This window comes from Mustela nivalis (genome assembly GCF_964662115.1).
Source record: "Mustela nivalis genome assembly, chromosome: 6".
In the NCBI taxonomy this organism is placed as follows: Eukaryota; Metazoa; Chordata; class Mammalia; order Carnivora; family Mustelidae; genus Mustela; species Mustela nivalis.
This window is the reverse complement of record NC_139025.1, coordinates 41,559,763-41,576,695: the sequence shown is the minus strand read 5'-3', so window position 1 is coordinate 41,576,695 and position 16,933 is coordinate 41,559,763. Positions and strand designations below refer to the sequence as shown.

The window sequence follows — 16,933 nt, the reverse complement described above, 5'->3', positions numbered from 1 at the left end:
ATTTTGGAAAAATTAAACATACTCATACCATATGACCCGAAGAAACTTTTGGGATGGTGAATATTGTTACTATCTTGATTTTGGCGATGGTTTTATAGAGGTATACATGTCAAAATGTATCAACAGGTGCATTTTATATATGCAACTTATTGTATATCAATTATACCTCAATAAAGCTGTCTGGAAGAGAGAGCTAACATCCAGCATAGGACCATGATTCTGGAACAATCATTAATGCAATCTCAGTGTGGAAAATGACCAAAGCATTATAGGAATTCTGATCCCCCAATTAGCAAGAATGGTGCCTATATTTTTAAAAAATCTATCTTAACCATAGAAATTTGCTTGAAATTTTTTCAATTATTTCCCCACATGGTCTCTGTGACAATTTCAACTGTAGTAATCTGTTTATTTCTAACTGCTGTAATAATTCTCCTACCTTTATAGGTTGCTATTTACTCTGTACTTGAACACCCAGCTAGTTCCCACAGTTGCCCTGGCCCCAACCCTTTCCATGTACCTCAGCGATTAACTATGAGTTTAGAGAAGTTGAGGATGGGAAGGGGGCCTGGTAGAGTGGTTTTATCAGAAGATAAGAGCAACCAGCCTAGAAAAAGATCATTTGGAGCTGGGCTAAGCCCATTACTAAGATTCTGAACCAAAAACCACTCCCAGATCACAGTGACACTGGATGTGCTGAAGCTGTCCTCTCTTTTGCTCATGATTACAATTGGGTTTTGACACTAGACCAAGTTCCCAAATAGAAGACTGAGGAAGGAACATATAGTACTCAAGAAAACAATATGTAACTTATACCTGTTAACTCCTAAATTGTGAGGGCCTGGAGCTGCTTTAGGCCCCAACAGAAATCAAGCACTGAGCACCTTGTTAGCACACACGAATGATATCAGTAAATTGTAAAGACCAGTTGAGTAGACTAATAAAAGAAATTATTTAGTTCTTTAGGTCCTTACCTAGCTTCTCTATGGCTCAGCAGAAAAATCAAAACTCAGGGCGCCTCCGTGGCTCAGTCATTAAGCATCTGCCTTCCGCTGGGGTCATGATGCTGGGGTCCTGGGATCCAGCCCCGCATGGAGTTCCCTGCTGGGCGGGAAGCCTGCTACTTCCTTTCCCACTCCCCTGCTTGTGTTTCCTCTCTCGCCCTGCCAATTAAATAAATAAAATCTATTTATTAGACAGAGATCAGGAGTAGGCAGAGAGAGAGGGGGAAGCAGGCTCCCTGCTGAGCAGAGAGCCCGATGCGGGGCTCAATTCCAGGACCCTGGGATCATGACCTGTGACGAAAGCAGAGGCTTTAACCCACTGAGCCACGCAGGCGCCCCAATTAAATAAATAAAATCTTAAAAAAAAAAATCAAAACTCTGTATTTGAGGTCAGTCATACCTCCATTCTTCCTGCTATGTCTGAATAAAGCAAATATTAGAAAGAAACGCAGCCAGCCTAGTAAGCATCATGGGTCTCTCAGAATTGATTGTACTCTGGGACCTTTGGCTGTCAGCGCCAAGCCAACAAATACTCATTCCCCCCGCCCCGGGGCTAATATTTATCGCTTCCAAATTCTTTCCTCCCGCTCTTGAGCTACGGTGGTTGGGGACTTCGGGTGAGTGGGTTCTACTCAGGCGACACAGCAGACCAGGTCGGGGGCACGGGCTAGCAGTGTTCAGGTGCTCTGTGGGCAGAGCTGCGAGCTAGGAGAAGACCCAAGTGAAGTGATGAGTCAACTTCGGTTGGCAGGAGAGGGAACGGGCTCACAAAGGACCCAGTGCCGCTAACCAGGTTCCTGACCCTGGGATTTGTCCGGATGGGCGTCGTGGGCACAGGGAGAGGAGCGCGTTTGGGTAAAGGTTCAGAATTTGGAGTGCGACCGACCTGGTTCGAACAGAGCTCTGCGACTCGGTGGCCCTGAGACCTCGTCCACACGCCCTCTCGGACCGTCGGTTTCCTCCTCGCTCGGCGGGCCGCGGGATAGGGCGTCGACGCGCGGCTCCGCACGCCTGCGGCCGGGCGCACGGGAAGCCCCGAGGCCCGCATGGGCGCCGCGCCGACGCCCCCTGCCGGCCGGCCGGCGCCCCGCGCTCGCCGGCCCGCGCCCAACGCTCGGCCCCTAGACGTCCGCGGCCGGATGCCCAGCGTCCGCACCGTCCTCGGCCTCCTGGCGGCTTTGGCGGCCTGCGGCGCCGTCGCCTTCCTGGGCTACTGTGTTTACTTCGACCGGAAGCGGCGTGGCGACCCCGCGATCAGGCGCCGCCTGCGGGACAGTGAGTGAGACCGCGGCGGCAGCGGCGGGCCGGGTGGGCGGAGGGCGGGCCCTCGGGCGGAGGGCTCTGCGGGGCGCGCGCGGGCGTCGGGATGGGTCCCGAGCCGCGGGTGCCACGTTGTGTTTGCAGAAAGAAGAGCCCAGCAGCGGAAGGCTGAGGGACCGGGCGCCCAGGTGAGGTGCTTAGGCGAGATGGGGCGTTATAGTGAGCGACCCCCCGCTGGGTCTCGGGGTCTCGGCGCAGGCATTTCCCACCGCCTCTCTGCGCACCCGCGCCCCGCTACCTTCGGCCTACGTGTGGTTTTTATCGTGCGCTTGCAAAAGGAAGGAAAGGAAGAACCAGTTGGAGTTAGGAAAAGGCTCATCCCATTTTAAAAAGAGAATTCTTGGGGACAGCAAATACAAAACACAAAAACCCTCCAACTGTAACAGACCGAACCTGAAGTGATGGGCCAGGGAGTTGAAATTTTGGGTCAAGGATTGTCCACCCTACCTACCTTTAAAGACCAGCCCTGGGCATGGTACCAATGATGACACCATCCTGTGACTCTGGTCACCTTGCTGAACTAGGTTGAAGCAAACTACAGCATGCTTCTGAACACCACCAACTGCCCTGCCAACCCCTCACCATGCTCTCTGCCAAATCAGCAAACACTGTTAATACCCTAGGCAAGAAAACAATTTTGCAACCTACAAAACTAGGTGTGTTGTAGTTAATTACACAGGGATTTCTGCCGTGTGTACTTAGGAACTTGGGTAAAATACAGATGAGAGCTATTACGAGCATCTCAACTTAATTTCAATATGCCGTGGATTTTTTTTTAATTGCCTGAAATTATAATTCCATGTTAAGAAGTTCTTTTAAATATTAGAAAGAACAACTGTGTTTATCATACCCTGGATTTGGAGATTAGGTTCAAGATGTGCTTTTTTTTTTTTTTTTAAAGATTTTATTTATTTATTTGACAGAGAGAAATCACAAGTAGATGGAGAGGCAGGCAGAGAGAGAGAGGGAAGCAGGATGTGCTTTTTAAATAAAAATTAAATAATTTTGATCAGCAATCTTATACCTTACATGCATTATTCATTGTTAAATATTTTGTTACTCATTTAGTTGTGGGATCTGGCAAAGAATGAAAAATTGCAAGAAATTTTTCTGCAAGAGATACGAATGGGACAACTTTGGTTATCCAGAGGTGAGAATGTAAATACTTTTTTGTAAGCAGTTACTTATGATAATATATGTTGAAAAAATATTTGATTGGTATTAGTATGTCAAAAAACTTGGGAGTACCTGGGAGGCTCAGTCAGTTAAGCCTCCTGACTCTTGATTTCGGCTCAGGTATGATCTCAGTGTTGTGACATTGAGCCCCATGTCTGGCTCCGAGCTGAGTGTGGAGCCTGCTTAAAATTCTCTCTCTCCCTCTGCCCCTACTCATCCCCGACTCTCTCTCTCTCAAAGGAAGAAACAAACAAACCTAGATGTGTTAACCAACTTGCTTTAAAGAGAATTTTTCACTTGATCATACTTTTCATCTCACCATATTATATACATAGCATCCAGGTTTCTTGGGAATGGGCACATGAAGAAGCAAAGCCAAATGCAGTAACACTTCATTTATTTTCAGGTAAAATTCCTAAGTAAATGACTTTTCCAAGTGACTAAATGTTTTATGAATTAAAACTTAAAAAAAATTGAACTGTTTTATAAAAATTTTCCTGCATTCTTAGAGTATTCTTAACACAATAATTACTTATTTTTGATGATGAAATCATTATAAATAACCATTCTTGTACTGTGTCTGATGTAGTAATGAAGGAGTTACCTTGGAGCTACCTTGGACTTAATGGCCATAAACTGTATTTTGAATTATAATTTATCCCCACCTAATTCCACATAGTTTTGAGAAGGCTTCACAATATCATTAGGTAAAATGATGGTGTAAATAACATAATAATAAATAATATAAATAATAAACTTATAAATATAAATAATACATAATACAAATATCTTATAAATGCTGTATGTAATAATCATGTCTTTGTTCTGGTGCTAAACCTGGAAAGGAAAATAATTTGTTTTCGGACTTCTTTTGTAAGGGATGAATCATGTTGCTAGTTAAGTAAGCATGATACCTGTTTATGTATCTTTTTTCAAGTGTTGCAGATTTCCTCTCATCGAAGTGCCTGTAGCTGTTCTTGCTCTTTTATCTTTTTTATTTATTTTTTTTAATTATTATTTTTTTTTATTTATTTATCAGAGAGAGAGAGAGAGGGGGAGAGAGCAAGCACAGGCAGACAGAATGGCAGGCAGAGGCAGAGGGAGAAGCAGGCTCCCTGCTGAGCAAGGAGCCCGATGTGGGGACTCGATCCCAGGACGCTGGGATCATGACCTGAGCCGAAGGCAGTTGCTTAACCAACTGAGCCACCCAGGCGTCCCTTAAATCTTTTTTAAAAAAAGATTTTTTCACCCTGCATTTAAGAGGCAGCATCCTCCAGAATTTATGAAAAACAAAGTCAAGATCCTGGACAATTCATAGCAATACCCAAGATTTTTACTTTGAATCAGTGGCTTAATGCCATGATAAAGGTTTTGAGAAACGAGTAGTCATTGCACATTAATCGTTTTAATTTGAAGTTTTAGTATTTTATTTAATACTCATCTTTTCTTCTGGGTAGTTTTATAAATGGGCTAAAATATCTTAAAAATGACAAGATTAGTTAGAAATGACTTAATAATGATATAAACAGGAATGATTTTATACAAGGTAGTAAAGTATAAACTTGAAGGACCTTTGGGGTGCCTGGGTGGCTCAGTGGGTTAAGCCTCTGTCTTGGGCTCAGGTCATGATCCCAAGGTCCTGGGATCAAGCCCTGCATCAGGCTCTCTGCTCAGCGGGGAGCCTGCTTCCCCCTCTCTCTCTTCCTGCCTCTCTGCCTGCTTGTGATCTCTGTCTGTCAAATAAATAATAAATAAAATCTTTCAAAAAAAACCCCAAAACTTGAAGGAATTTCATTTGCACAAGCTTCTTTGAAGGTTCTGGGAAGAGCCCTAGCAATTTTGTATTCATAATTTTATATTCTTTTTCCTTGAAAAGGGCCCCCCAGGAGTCTGGCTGGTTCAGTCAGTAGAGCATGTGACTCTTGATCATGGGGTTATAAGTGTGAGCCCACACTGGGGACAGAGATTACTTAAGAAAAATAAAATCTTAAAAGTGCCCCCCCAATTATATAAACTAGATGCCTCATGGGGTGCCTAGGTAGCTCACTGGTTGAGGTCTGACTCTTGGTTTCCCCTCAGGTCATGATGTCAGCGTCCTGAGCTCCACCAGGGAGTAGAGCTCTTCACTGAACATGGAGTCTGCTTCACATTCTCTCTCTCCTCTTGCTTGTGCTTGCACATTCTATCAGTCAATAAAATCTTGGAAGAAAAAAAAAAACTGGAGGCCTCACAGAATTAATTCCTAATTAATCTGGATTAATTCCTAAATGTGGATACTGCTTGGACTTACGGGCAATTAAAATAGATAAACCCTTTTGGCTTTAACATTTTTTGAATTGGGATAGTATCAATATGGAGAGAAAAAGTAGGAATTATAAATAATTATTACATTATATATTCTTTATGTTTAAAAGCTTTCATGTAATAGTTCAGTTAGACTTAGAGGTGAAAATGCTATAAATATTGAGATGATTAAAGCAGACATGGTTTTTAAAATTACCTCTGGAGTACCTGGGTGGCTCATTTGGTTAAGCCTCTGTCTTCGGCTCAGGTCATGATCCCAGGGTCCTGGGATTGAGCCCTGAATCCGGCTCCATGCTTCGGGAGGGGGGGTCTTCTTCTCCTCTCCCTCTACTCTTCCGCCCTGCTTGTGTTCTCAAATAAATAAAAATCTCTAAAGAAAATTAAAATTTTTTTACCTCTTAAGGGTGATAACATTATTTCTGTAAAACCCTAAATTGACATTATTAGCTCTTTAAGGGTTATTTATATCCGTATTTTATTTCTAATGGAGTTCTCATCTTGCTTGCTTATTTAAATCCCCACCAAACCCCAAAACAATTAAATCAGAATCTCTGGGGTGGAACCCAGGAGTCAGTAGTTTTTAAAACTCTCTTGGTTATTACAATACACTGTTTGAGAACAAGTGTTCTAATGCAATAAATTTTCACCTAGTTTTCTGTAATCCTTTCAATTTTCTCCACTCCTCTCTGCCATACCCCTAATTTTCATTACTTTGCTGTCAAGTAGTATAGTCCTATAGCCATCTCAATTGTGATTATGTCTCCATAGGACCTTAAAGCCAATAATTTTGGTTGAAATTTCTAATTAGCTGATTTGATTGAATTTATTGGTTGGTGGACTTACTTGATCAAATTGATTATTGTTTTTTTTTTTACATTAGCTCTATCAACTTGAGAGGAGGCACTATATTTTTTTATTTATTTGAGAGAGAGAGAATGGTAGGGCATGAGCAGTGGGGAGGGTCAGAAGATGAAGCAGACCCCCCACTGAGCAAGGACCCTGATGCGAGGCTCAGTGCCAAGGTGATGAGATCATGACCTGGGCAAAAGGCAGATGCTTAACCAACTGAGCCACCTAGGCACCGTGACAGGAGGCACCATCTTTATCTTTCTTTAATAGTATTTTGATCTAATGTGTCATCTCCATAAAGCTGTAATTTCACTAATTTAAAATAAACCTTTTAGGGCCACCTGAGGGCCACCTGGGTGACTCAGTCAGTTGTGTCTGACTCCTGCTTTCAGCTCAGGTCATGATCTCAGGATAGTGAACTGGAACCCTGCCTCATGCTCTGTGCTCAGCAGGGAGTCTGCTTGAAATTCTCTCTTTCCCTCTGCCCTCTACCCCCTGGCTTGCAGTATCTCTCTAAAATAAAGAAATTTTTAATAAAATAAACCTATTAGTAAAACACTAGCATAGTATTTCATCTAAGAAATGTCCTTCTGATGGTTATTAAGTTTAAACTTAATACAAATTTTGGGAAGCAGTATTTTCCATCCATCATGCACTTTTCCCTTCAGATGACCACGTATTTCAACCAATAAATGGGAAATTATGTAACACCTGAAGAGTGGAAGCATACTGTGGTCTCAAGGTTCAGAAATTAGGTTCAATTATTAATTGGCATTAATTAGTTCTGAAAATTTAAATCATGTCACTGATCTTTGCGTCAGTTTCCTGGAATGAAGCAGTAAGACTAAGTGATTCCATGTTATTATTTAGACAGAAATTCTATGATTAATTTCCATACTATATAAATTTTCATTTTTATAGCCAATCATCCTAAAACTCATCTTAAAACTACTTAGAAATCAAAGTTCATAAGTCTGTCTTCCCCTAGCTATGTAATTTGTGTCACACCAAACCCTGTTTCAAACTTTTTGATAATACAATCTGTTTTTTAAAAAGTCTCATTTAGCAAGAACATCAGGTGTTTCCTTCATATTTCATCAGTCACACAGGTAGAGTTAAAGGTATCCTATCTCTGGGGCGCCTGGTTGGCTCAGTGGGTTAAATCCACTGCCTTCGGCTCAGGTCATGATCCCAGGGTCTTGGGATTGAGCCCTGCATCCAGCTGTCTGCTCATCAGGGAACTGCTTCCCCCTCACCCCTGCTCTGCCTACTTGTCAAATAAATAAATAAATAAATAAATAAAAATAAAAGCTTAAAAAAAAAAATGTAACCTATCTCCTATCAGTAACAGAAGACAACCATTAAAAAACACTCAATACCCCTGGTCTTGCAAACACACATTGTAGAACACAAACATTTCTAAATCAAGAGTGCACTTTTTAATGGTAATTTGGATCACAACATTATTCATCTTGCAGCTTGATCACAGTGAATCTAATAGGCAGCCCAACATTTTCCCCATTTATAATCTTTACTCTTTTTATGATAAGTAATCTGTAGTTTGACACTTCCCCTCTCCCCCATTTTAACATTTGGTGCTTTCTTGGTAATCTGTGGAATGTTTATTTGAAAGAACGTTAACACTTTGCTTTAAACCTTATCCATCTGTTTCAGGAGAGTGTCAGCTGGGGGTTGAACATCTCAGCACTGCCCTTTTAGTGTGTGGACAACCACAGGAACTTCTGAAGGTTTTCAAACACACACTTCCTCCTCAAGTATTTGAGATGCTGTTGCACAAAATTCCCCTTATTTGCCAGGTGAGCACATACTTAATTGTCTTTCCTAAAGGGACACAGTAAATAACCATATTAGGCTTGATTACATAAAAATAGCAAAGTTTGTGTATGGATGGGAGCATTAAATGAGTAAAATTTCTGAATTTTTGGTTGCTTTTCTTGCCTTATGATAAAACAAGCTTATTTTTTCATGTTCCTTTAACTACAGTGGATTGTGTATTTTGAGTCTTATACATGTTTCAACATTTCAACTTTAAAGGTAGCACTGTTAGTATTTTGTCTTTGTACCTTTAAAGACCTAATGATTACTGGCTGCAATTGCAACAGAGGCCTGTAAGTTAAATGGTATGTTAGTTAAATGATGCAATAGCTTAAAAGTAAGATGTAATTCAGAAAACCATTAATTTATCAAAGCAGAATAATACTTTTGGCTTCAAATATGACAAAACATAAAAATCACTTTGGTAATGGAAACATATAGGCTAATTTAAATTGGTGTTCTCTTAAGTGCAACTTTAGATTGGTACCAAATGAAATCCCCTCATAAGCCAATTTACTAGTGGGTATTAGTCTACTTAACCTTTACCCAATTTCTTGGTATATTTATTCATCAACTAGAATTTCCTGCAGATGCTTGGATTTGTTTTAGGATTCATTTTGCCCTAAGACACTACTTTAACTTCGATTCACTTTTTATTGCACTGATCACATGTCATGCCCGAGAATACACTGTATAATGCTGGACTCAGAATCATTCATGTTGGACTCAGCTTTTGAACAAAACACGAAACAGTCTCCACTACAGCATATTAGTCAACTCTTACACATTCCCAAGGTAGTCTCAGATGGGATGTTTCCCGTACACATATGCAAAATATGGCTAGGATACGAATGTATAATGCCCACCCTGACACAATAAGGGAGGCAAGAAATGATCGTGTGTTGAAATGATTAGCAAGTAACGATTTTATGTATTTACCAGCAATTTGAGGCAGACATGAATGAACAGGAATACTTGGAGGATGATCGTGATTGAAAAACATTTCAACGTACCCACAGTCCAGTCAGAATACTATGGTACTATATATATAGTATAAACAACTGTTCAGTGATATTTCCATTTATTTTACTTTTAGTAATAAAAAATTGTTTCTATCTCATACATGATTGAACACATATTTTGCTTTAAAATTAAAAGTCACAATTGAAGAAACAATGGTTTATTTTTCTAATGAAATTACCAAGCTGCTGAATCTTAAGGCCTCAACAAATGTTGCATCTTATTATTTTCATTGAACAATAAGACCTTCTATTTTGATTATTCTCGGTAAACAACAATTTTGTTTCTCCAGTTGTTTCCATTTGCCAAAGTCATGACTGACAGTTTAATAGGGTGCTGCTTTCCTGGGATTCTATCAAGATGAATCCTCACTTCCATCGCAACCGCTGCTGCCAGTCTTTCATCAAAAGTCCATCCATCAGGACTTCTCTATCGTGGTTGGCCAAGAAGTCCTGCTTTGGCTGCCAGGGCTTCATTCTGCTGAATATGATACTCCTGAAATCTCATGGATATTCTCTGTGTCATTTTTAAATATTTCTGTAAGCAGTGTTCTGAACAGGTGGTCTAGAAATAGAGAAGATCCAAGAGGCAACACAGAAATGTTAATTTTTAAAAAGTGCACGTATTCTAAATGAACAACCATGGGGTACTTTTCTTTGAATATGTAAGAACTAAATGGTATGAATGAGTAGCAAGTGATCATAACTTTCAATTGTTAGTTTTATCCATTTACAAGAATTAATATATACTAAATGTCTATCAGTTTGTAAGCACTAAAAACAATGGTATGTCCCTGCTTTTTCCATCCCTCATCTGATTGTTAAAACGTAGGCCCAGGAGTAAGTCTGTTCCTTTTAAATGAGAAACTCCACTCTGCACATTCTTAAATTTCCACATTTCTTTCTAACGAGAATTACACTTAAACAAGAATATTTTAAGCTTTGTAACTTATTTAACAAGGACTTGTTGACTGCTGGTTATATGTTCTTGGCATGAATGGTGATCAACATCTGACACTGGAGGAAGTTTATGTCACTTTTAGCCAATATAAATGTTTTGATGAGGATATTAAAAATTAAGATTTCTCATAGGATTGAGTTTGCGGAGTCCACCTATGCAATATAAGACACCATATTCAAGCTCTGCTTTTTCCAAAATTAGCCAGAGTTGTCAGGGTCAGACAGAAGAGCCCTATCAATATTTTCTAGCCAGGCCATCTTGACTGAAAGCTAATTAGTAAGAATCTCTGCTATGGAACAGTAACTCAGCAAGCCCTAGGCATCTTATTTAAAAAAAAAAATTAAAAAAAAAGGTGGGGAGGCGCCTGGGTGGCTCAGTCCATTAAGTGTCTGCTCAGGTCATGATCCCGGGGTCCTGGGATTGAGCCCTACACTGGGCTTCCTGTTCAGTAGGGAGTTTGCTTCTCCTTCTCCCTCTGCTTCTTCTAAGAAAAATAAATAAAAGCTTTTAAAAAATTTAAAAAAAAAATCTGCCATGCTACAGTGTGTGTATATATATCTGGCAGGCTATCATATTAAATTTGGGATCATTAAATTCAATGCCATGGGTCCCAAACTGCTTCAGTTCCTCTGAGCAATAGAACATATGAAGCAACCCAAATTCCTGTAGTAACTAGGAACAAGGGAAATGGTTAGAGGCATCCCATTTCTATTTTCTATGACAAGCTTAGAGAATTTTTAGTGGCCTGGGGACATTTTTCATACCTCTTCGGGTTTCACTTCTCTAGTTGTGAAGTCTTTAACGCAATCCAAAAAGCAGGTTTCTGTAAGTTTATTGTAGGTTCCAAGAAACTCCTTAAACTACAAATAAATCAGAATATTATTCAATATTCAGTTTTTTAAAACAAACATGTTTTGAAACTTTAATTACTGATGTAATTAAACTGAGGAAAATACCCTATAATACTTGAAATCAACAGTTACTTTCACTAACTTAAATGGGCATAAATAGACATGTATGGTATGATCTACCAAAAGATAGTCCAGTTTTCTAGTTAAATATTTATTTGTTCCTGGATATCTGTCAAATTATTTGAAAAATGTTTCATATCATTTAAAATCCATTTCTAGAAATGAAACACGAAGTTATTTTCTAAGATCACTACCTAACATGGTTGCACCCAGTTATGCCTTAATTTTTTTGCAAAATTCTTTTTTCTTAGTTATAATACCTTACCTGTTTTATCTGATCAGATTCTGGTATTTGTGCAGCCATATTCTAAAGGTATGTTTATTAGTCACCTGATTTAAAGATTAAGAAAAAGTTTGTCAGTCTGTGAACAAATATTTTTAGGCTAGCTAAAGAGTTAGGTAATTAAAACAAGAACAGTTTATGAAAAAGAACTGAAACAAAGTTTACCTGAAATTATTGTCCTCATTTTATAAGTTTCTAGTGGAGTATGTAATTATATCCCCCTCCCTCCACAATCCCCCAGGTCCTTAATGGCAATGAAGAACCCTACCATTTACAGAATTAGATTTTTTAATGCTGGCTATGGGACCCAAAAGCCCCTGCTATCCAAATCTCCAGTTTTAAAACAGCTTGCTTTGTTACCTTGCAAGGTTACTTGTTAAAGCCTCGTTCCTAGTAGAGTTTTAAAGGAAACCAAGAGATCTCTGGTGTCTTCCTGCAAGTACTTAATCTTAACTATTCCACTGGTTGCTAATATAACTTTGACCTCTGATAATAATGATTCTTTAACTATCTCTACATAAATACAAAGTTTCTATTAATTGTTAAAAAACATCACCCACATGGAACACCTGCATGGCTCAGTCCATTAAGCTCAGACTTGTGATTCTGGCTCAGATCATGATCTCATGATCTCATGGCATTATGGGATCAGGCCCTACATGGAGCTCCATGCTCAGCAGGGAGTCTGCTCAAGATTCTCTCTCCCTCTACCCCTCCCTAGCTCACTCCAACACATGTACTTTCTCTCAAACAAAACAAAACAAAACAAAACAAAACAAAAAAAAAAGGGAAAAGACATTAATAGTAAAGTACTATCAAAACATCTGAATATAAGTGGACCAGTGTAGCTCAAACCTGTACTATTGTTTAAGGGTCAACTGCCTATGTTTTTACCATATAAAATACCTGAAAAATACCAACAGGTCATAATTTTTCAAGTATTGCTGTGCTGTTATAAAATACCACCAACCATTCAGGTTGTCGATTTCTTCCTGGTTCAATTTTGGGAGTTTATAGTTTTCCAGGAATGCATCCATTTCATCTAGGTTGCTAAGCTTATTGGCATATAACTGTTGATAATAACTTCTGATGATTGTTTCTACTTCCTTGGTGTTCATTGTGATCTCTTCCTTTTCATTCATAATTTTATTAATTTGGGCCTTCTCTCTTTTCTTTTGAATTAGTGTGGCCATTGGTTTATCGATCTTATTGATTCTTTCAAAAAACCAGCTTCTAGTTTCATTGATATGTTTTACTGTATCTCTGGTTTCTACCTCATCGATCTCAGCTCTGATCTTGATTATTTCCCTTCTTATGTGTGGAGTTGGTTTGATTTGTTGTTGATTCTCCAGTTTTTTAAGGTGTAGAGACAGCTGCTGTGTTCTGGATTTTTCAGTTTTTTTGAGGGAGGCTTGGATGGCTATGTGTTTCATAGCTAGGACTGCCTTTCCTGTATCCCATAGGTTTTGGACCGAAGTGTCTTCATTCTCATTGGTTTCCATGAATTGTTTCAGTTCTTCTTTGATCTTGTGGTTGATCCAAACATTCTTAAGCAAGGTGGTCTTTAGCTTCTAGGTGTTTGAGTTCCTTCTGAACTTTTCCTTGTGATTGAGCTCCAGTTTCAAAGCATTGTGATCTGAGAATATGCAGGGAATAATCTCAGTCTTTTGGTATCGGTTGAGTTCTGATTTGTGACCCAGTATGTGGTCTATTCTTGAGAAGGTTCCAAATGCACTTGAGAAGAATGAGTATTCTGTTGTTTTAGGGTGGAATGTTCTGTATCTATCTATGAGGTCCATCTGGTCCAATGTGTCATTCAATGCTCTTGTTTCTTTCTTGATTTTCTGCTTTGATGATCTATTTCTGAGAGAGGGGTGTTAAGATCTCCTACTATTAATGTATTCATATCAATATGACTCTTTATCTTGATTAACAGTTTTCTTATGTAATTGGCTGCTCCCATATTGGGGGCATAGATATTTACAATTGTTAGATCATCTTGGTGGATAGTCCCTTTAAGGATTATGCAGTGTCATTCTATATCTCTGAGTACAGTCTTTAGTTTAAAATCTGATTTATCTGATATGAGAATCGCTACCCCAGCCTTTTTTTGAGGCCCATTGGCATGAAAGATGCTTCTCCATCCCTTCACTTTCAGTCTGGGTGTATCTTTAGGTTCAAAATGGGTCTCTTGTGGACAACATATGGATGGGTCCTGTTGTTTTATCTAATCGGCAACTCTGTGCCGTTTTATGGGCGCATTTAGGCCATTCACATTGAGAGTGATTATTGATAGATACATTTTTATTGACATCGTGTTATCTTTGAAGTCTTTCTTTCTGTAGATTGTCTCTATTATTTCTGTTCAATGTTATTCTTAGGATTTTTCCTCTTTTATAGAACCCCCCTTAATATTGCAGTACTGGGTATTTACCTCAAAGATACAGATGTAGTGAAAAGAAGAGCCATCTGTACCCCAATGTTTATAGTAGCAATGGTCACGGTTGCCAAACTTTGGAAAGAACCAAGATGCCCTTCAACGGACGAATGGATAAGGAAGATGTGGTCCATATACACTATGGAGTATTATGCCTCCATCAGAAAGGATGACTACCCAACTTTTGTAGCAACATGGACGGGATTGGAGGAGATTATGCTGAGTGGTAAGTCAAGCAGAGAGAGTCAATTATCATATGGTTTCACTTATTTGTGGAGCATAACGAATAGCATGGTGGACATGGGGAGTTAGGAGAAGGGAGTTGGGGGAAATTGGAAGGGGAGGTGAACCATAAGAGACTATGGACTCTGAAAAACAATCTGAGGGGTTTTAAGTGGTGGGGGGGTGGGAGGTTGGGGGAACCAGGTGGTGGGTATTAGAGAGGGCACAGATTGCATGGAGCACTGGGTGTGGTACAAAAACAATGAATAACTGTTATGCTGAAAATAAATAAAAAATAAATTAAAAAAATAAAAATAAATAAATAGAAAAAAAAATACCACCAACCAGGGGCGCCTGGGTGGCTCAGTGGGTTAAAGCCTCTGCCTTTGGCTCAGGTCATGATCCCAGGGTCCTCGTATTGAGCCTTGCATCAGGCCCTCTGCTTGGCAAGCAGCCCACTTCCCCTGCTCTCTCTGCCTGCCTCTCTGCTTACTTGTGATCTCTGTCAAATAAATAAATACAATCTTAAAAAAAAAAAAAAAACACCACCAACCAGTCAAAGACACAGAAGAGTCTATATTATACAATGCAGTTTAGGACTTGTGCTTCTGGAAGGATGGAGCAAGGGATGTGTTTTTCCCTATTCTTCAAACTAAGTACAACTAAAAACCCTGGACATGACATATAAAACAAACACAAGACTCTAAAAGGTCGAGAAAAGAAAGTATATTGGCCAGGGCCTTTGGGACCTGAGAAACAAAACAGTGGGAATTTTACTTTCTCTCATTTTTGTCTCCTGTATCACAGAGTTGGAGCTGAAGAAGCCAGCAATCTGCAAATGCCAATGGGCACAGTCAAAACCCCCCATCTCTCCAAAGCTGGCACTCTCTAGCCAAAGGGCCAGGAAAGGGGAAGCCTGTAAAATAGAAAACTTTTAAACAATAACTGTATACTCCAGGCAAACAAAAACACTGTGGCCTGCATCCCCCATCCACCACATCACTAAAAGCCAACTAAGGAGCCTACATTTCCACCCTCACTAAGCTGTAATGAGGCACTAAGTCCCCCAGACTTCACAGAAGGGAGACTAGGAAGCAAGGACTTTCATCCTTACTGGGCTTTAATGACGACTACCCCATCCCCAACAAGTGTCAGTGGAAACAACATGAGGAACCTGGACTTGTACCTCAATGGCAGTAACGAGGTACCCTTCTCTCTCCCCTCTGGGCTGTATCAAAGGAGGCCTCTTTGAGATTCAAGGCTTGCATTACTGTCCCATGGTAATTAGCTCATTGTACCCTCTTCCAGTGTCAGTGGAGATCATGTGGGGAGCAGTACCAGTCACTCCGAGCCAGGGTGATACCAGTGGAGGCCTGCTGGACAGCCATAACTCCTACTCTTGCTCAGCAGTACCGAGGAGCACACCACCTCCATACACCTTAAGTGACAGAGTCAGGGCCCCTGCCCTTCTTTCCTACATCTAGTAGTAATGAGGCAGCATGCCCCACCCCCCCGCCCACCGCCACTTCTGCTAATGGAGCAGTGGCAAAAGGAGCCGGCTAGAGAAGAAGGTTTACCAAGATCTAGAACCTCAAAATACAGTATGCAAAATGTCTAAGTTACAAAAAAAAATTGGTCATCATACCACAAGATAAGAAAATCTCAAACTGAATGAAAAATAGACTCTCTCTATATATCCAATACTGAGATGATGGATTCGGAATTATCTGACAATGATTTTAAAATGGTTATTATAAAAAAAAATACTGCAATGAGCAGTTATGAATATCCCTGAAACAAACAAGATATTACAAGAACCAAATGGAAATCTTAAGTGAAAAATAACCAGAACAAACTGAACAGATGTAATCAACACCAGAATGAAGGACAGAGGAAGCAGTCAGCAAATCAGAGGATAGAAAACATAATTAACCAATCTGAATAACAGCAAACTATAATGAAAAAAAGAAATGAACAGAGTACCAGGAACCTATATGAATGTAATAAAAGATCAAACAGTTGTTTCAACAGAGTCCTGGAAGAAGAGGAACAAAGAGCAGGGATGTAAAAGTACTAGAAGAAATGGCTAAAAACTTCCCAAATTTGGCAAAAATAAATTTATATAGATCCAAGAGAAGCTGAATGAATGCCAAAGAGCATGAACACAAAGGAATCTATCAACATATAGCACAGCCAAGCATCTAAAAAACTAAAGACAAAAAAGGGTAGCAAGTGAAAAAGTGACATCTTACCTATAGGGGAAAACAATTAGGATGACATTAGTCAACCCAGTGCCTGTATCTAGAAAAAATACACTTCAGGAATGAAGGGGAAATCAAGACATTTTCAAAGGGAGGAAACTAGAATTTGTTGTCACCTGATCTATCCTTAAAGAAGAATTAAGTTCTAAACAGAAAGGAAACGATAATAGGAGACTTAGAACATCAAGAAGGAGGAAAAACAGAGTAATAAAAAATATGAATAAGTACAATACACTTTTCTTCTTAAGTGTCCTAAACTGTTTGACAGTTGAAGCAAAAATTATAAAACT

The 16,933-nt window shown here is 39.7% G+C and overlaps 2 protein-coding genes across 13 annotated transcripts in view; one reads left to right on the top strand and one right to left on the bottom strand.

Moving 5' to 3' along the window:
* Positions 1-16,933, bottom strand: part of TIMM9 (translocase of inner mitochondrial membrane 9) — a 906,959-nt gene that overhangs the window by 881,014 nt on the left and 9,012 nt on the right. For 5 of the 9 annotated variants that reach the window (XR_014312885.1, XR_014312886.1, XR_014312887.1 and 2 more), the window contains 3 exons: positions 11,706-11,770; positions 11,234-11,329; positions 9,664-10,073 (listed from right to left, as the gene is read on the bottom strand). Coding sequence is in view for 4 of the 9 variants with exons in the window: in XM_082735117.1 (XP_082591243.1) it covers positions 9,939-10,073; positions 11,234-11,329; positions 11,706-11,744 (270 nt within the window). In the remaining 5 variants the exon portion in view is untranslated. Of the gene's footprint in view, positions 1-9,661; positions 10,074-11,233; positions 11,330-11,705; positions 11,771-16,933 lie in introns of those variants that run through there. The other 4 variants (XM_082735117.1, XM_082735118.1, XM_082735120.1 and 1 more) reach the window with 1 other exon arrangement.
* Positions 1,893-16,870, top strand: TOMM20L (translocase of outer mitochondrial membrane 20 like). 4 transcript variants are annotated; one of them, XR_014312884.1, is made up of 6 exons: positions 1,893-2,279; positions 2,409-2,452; positions 3,393-3,474; positions 8,328-8,470; positions 14,124-14,386; positions 15,190-16,870. XR_014312884.1 is itself a non-coding variant. In XM_082735114.1 (5 exons), exons 1-5 carry the CDS (start codon positions 2,051-2,053, stop codon positions 15,199-15,201), a joined length of 510 nt encoding a protein of 169 aa, XP_082591240.1. In that variant the 5' UTR covers positions 1,893-2,050; the 3' UTR covers positions 15,202-16,870. The 4 variants fall into 4 exon arrangements, 3 of the variants coding, with proteins under 3 accessions (XP_082591240.1, XP_082591239.1, XP_082591238.1); XM_082735114.1 differs by lacking the exon at positions 14,124-14,386; XM_082735113.1 differs by lacking the exon at positions 15,190-16,870 and having other exon boundaries at positions 14,124-15,181.

Excerpts from the sequence above, each read along its gene's own strand:
- TOMM20L (XM_082735112.1), top strand. The coding sequence starts at position 2,051 with ATGGGCGCCGCGCCGACGCCCCCTGCCGGCCGGCCGGCGCCCCGCGCT. Across the intron at positions 2,280-2,408 it reads CAGGCGCCGCCTGCGGGACA|AAAGAAGAGCCCAGCAGCGG; the intron begins GTGAGTGAGACC and ends TTGTGTTTGCAG. Across the intron at positions 3,475-8,327 it reads ACAACTTTGGTTATCCAGAG|GAGAGTGTCAGCTGGGGGTT; the intron begins GTGAGAATGTAA and ends CATCTGTTTCAG.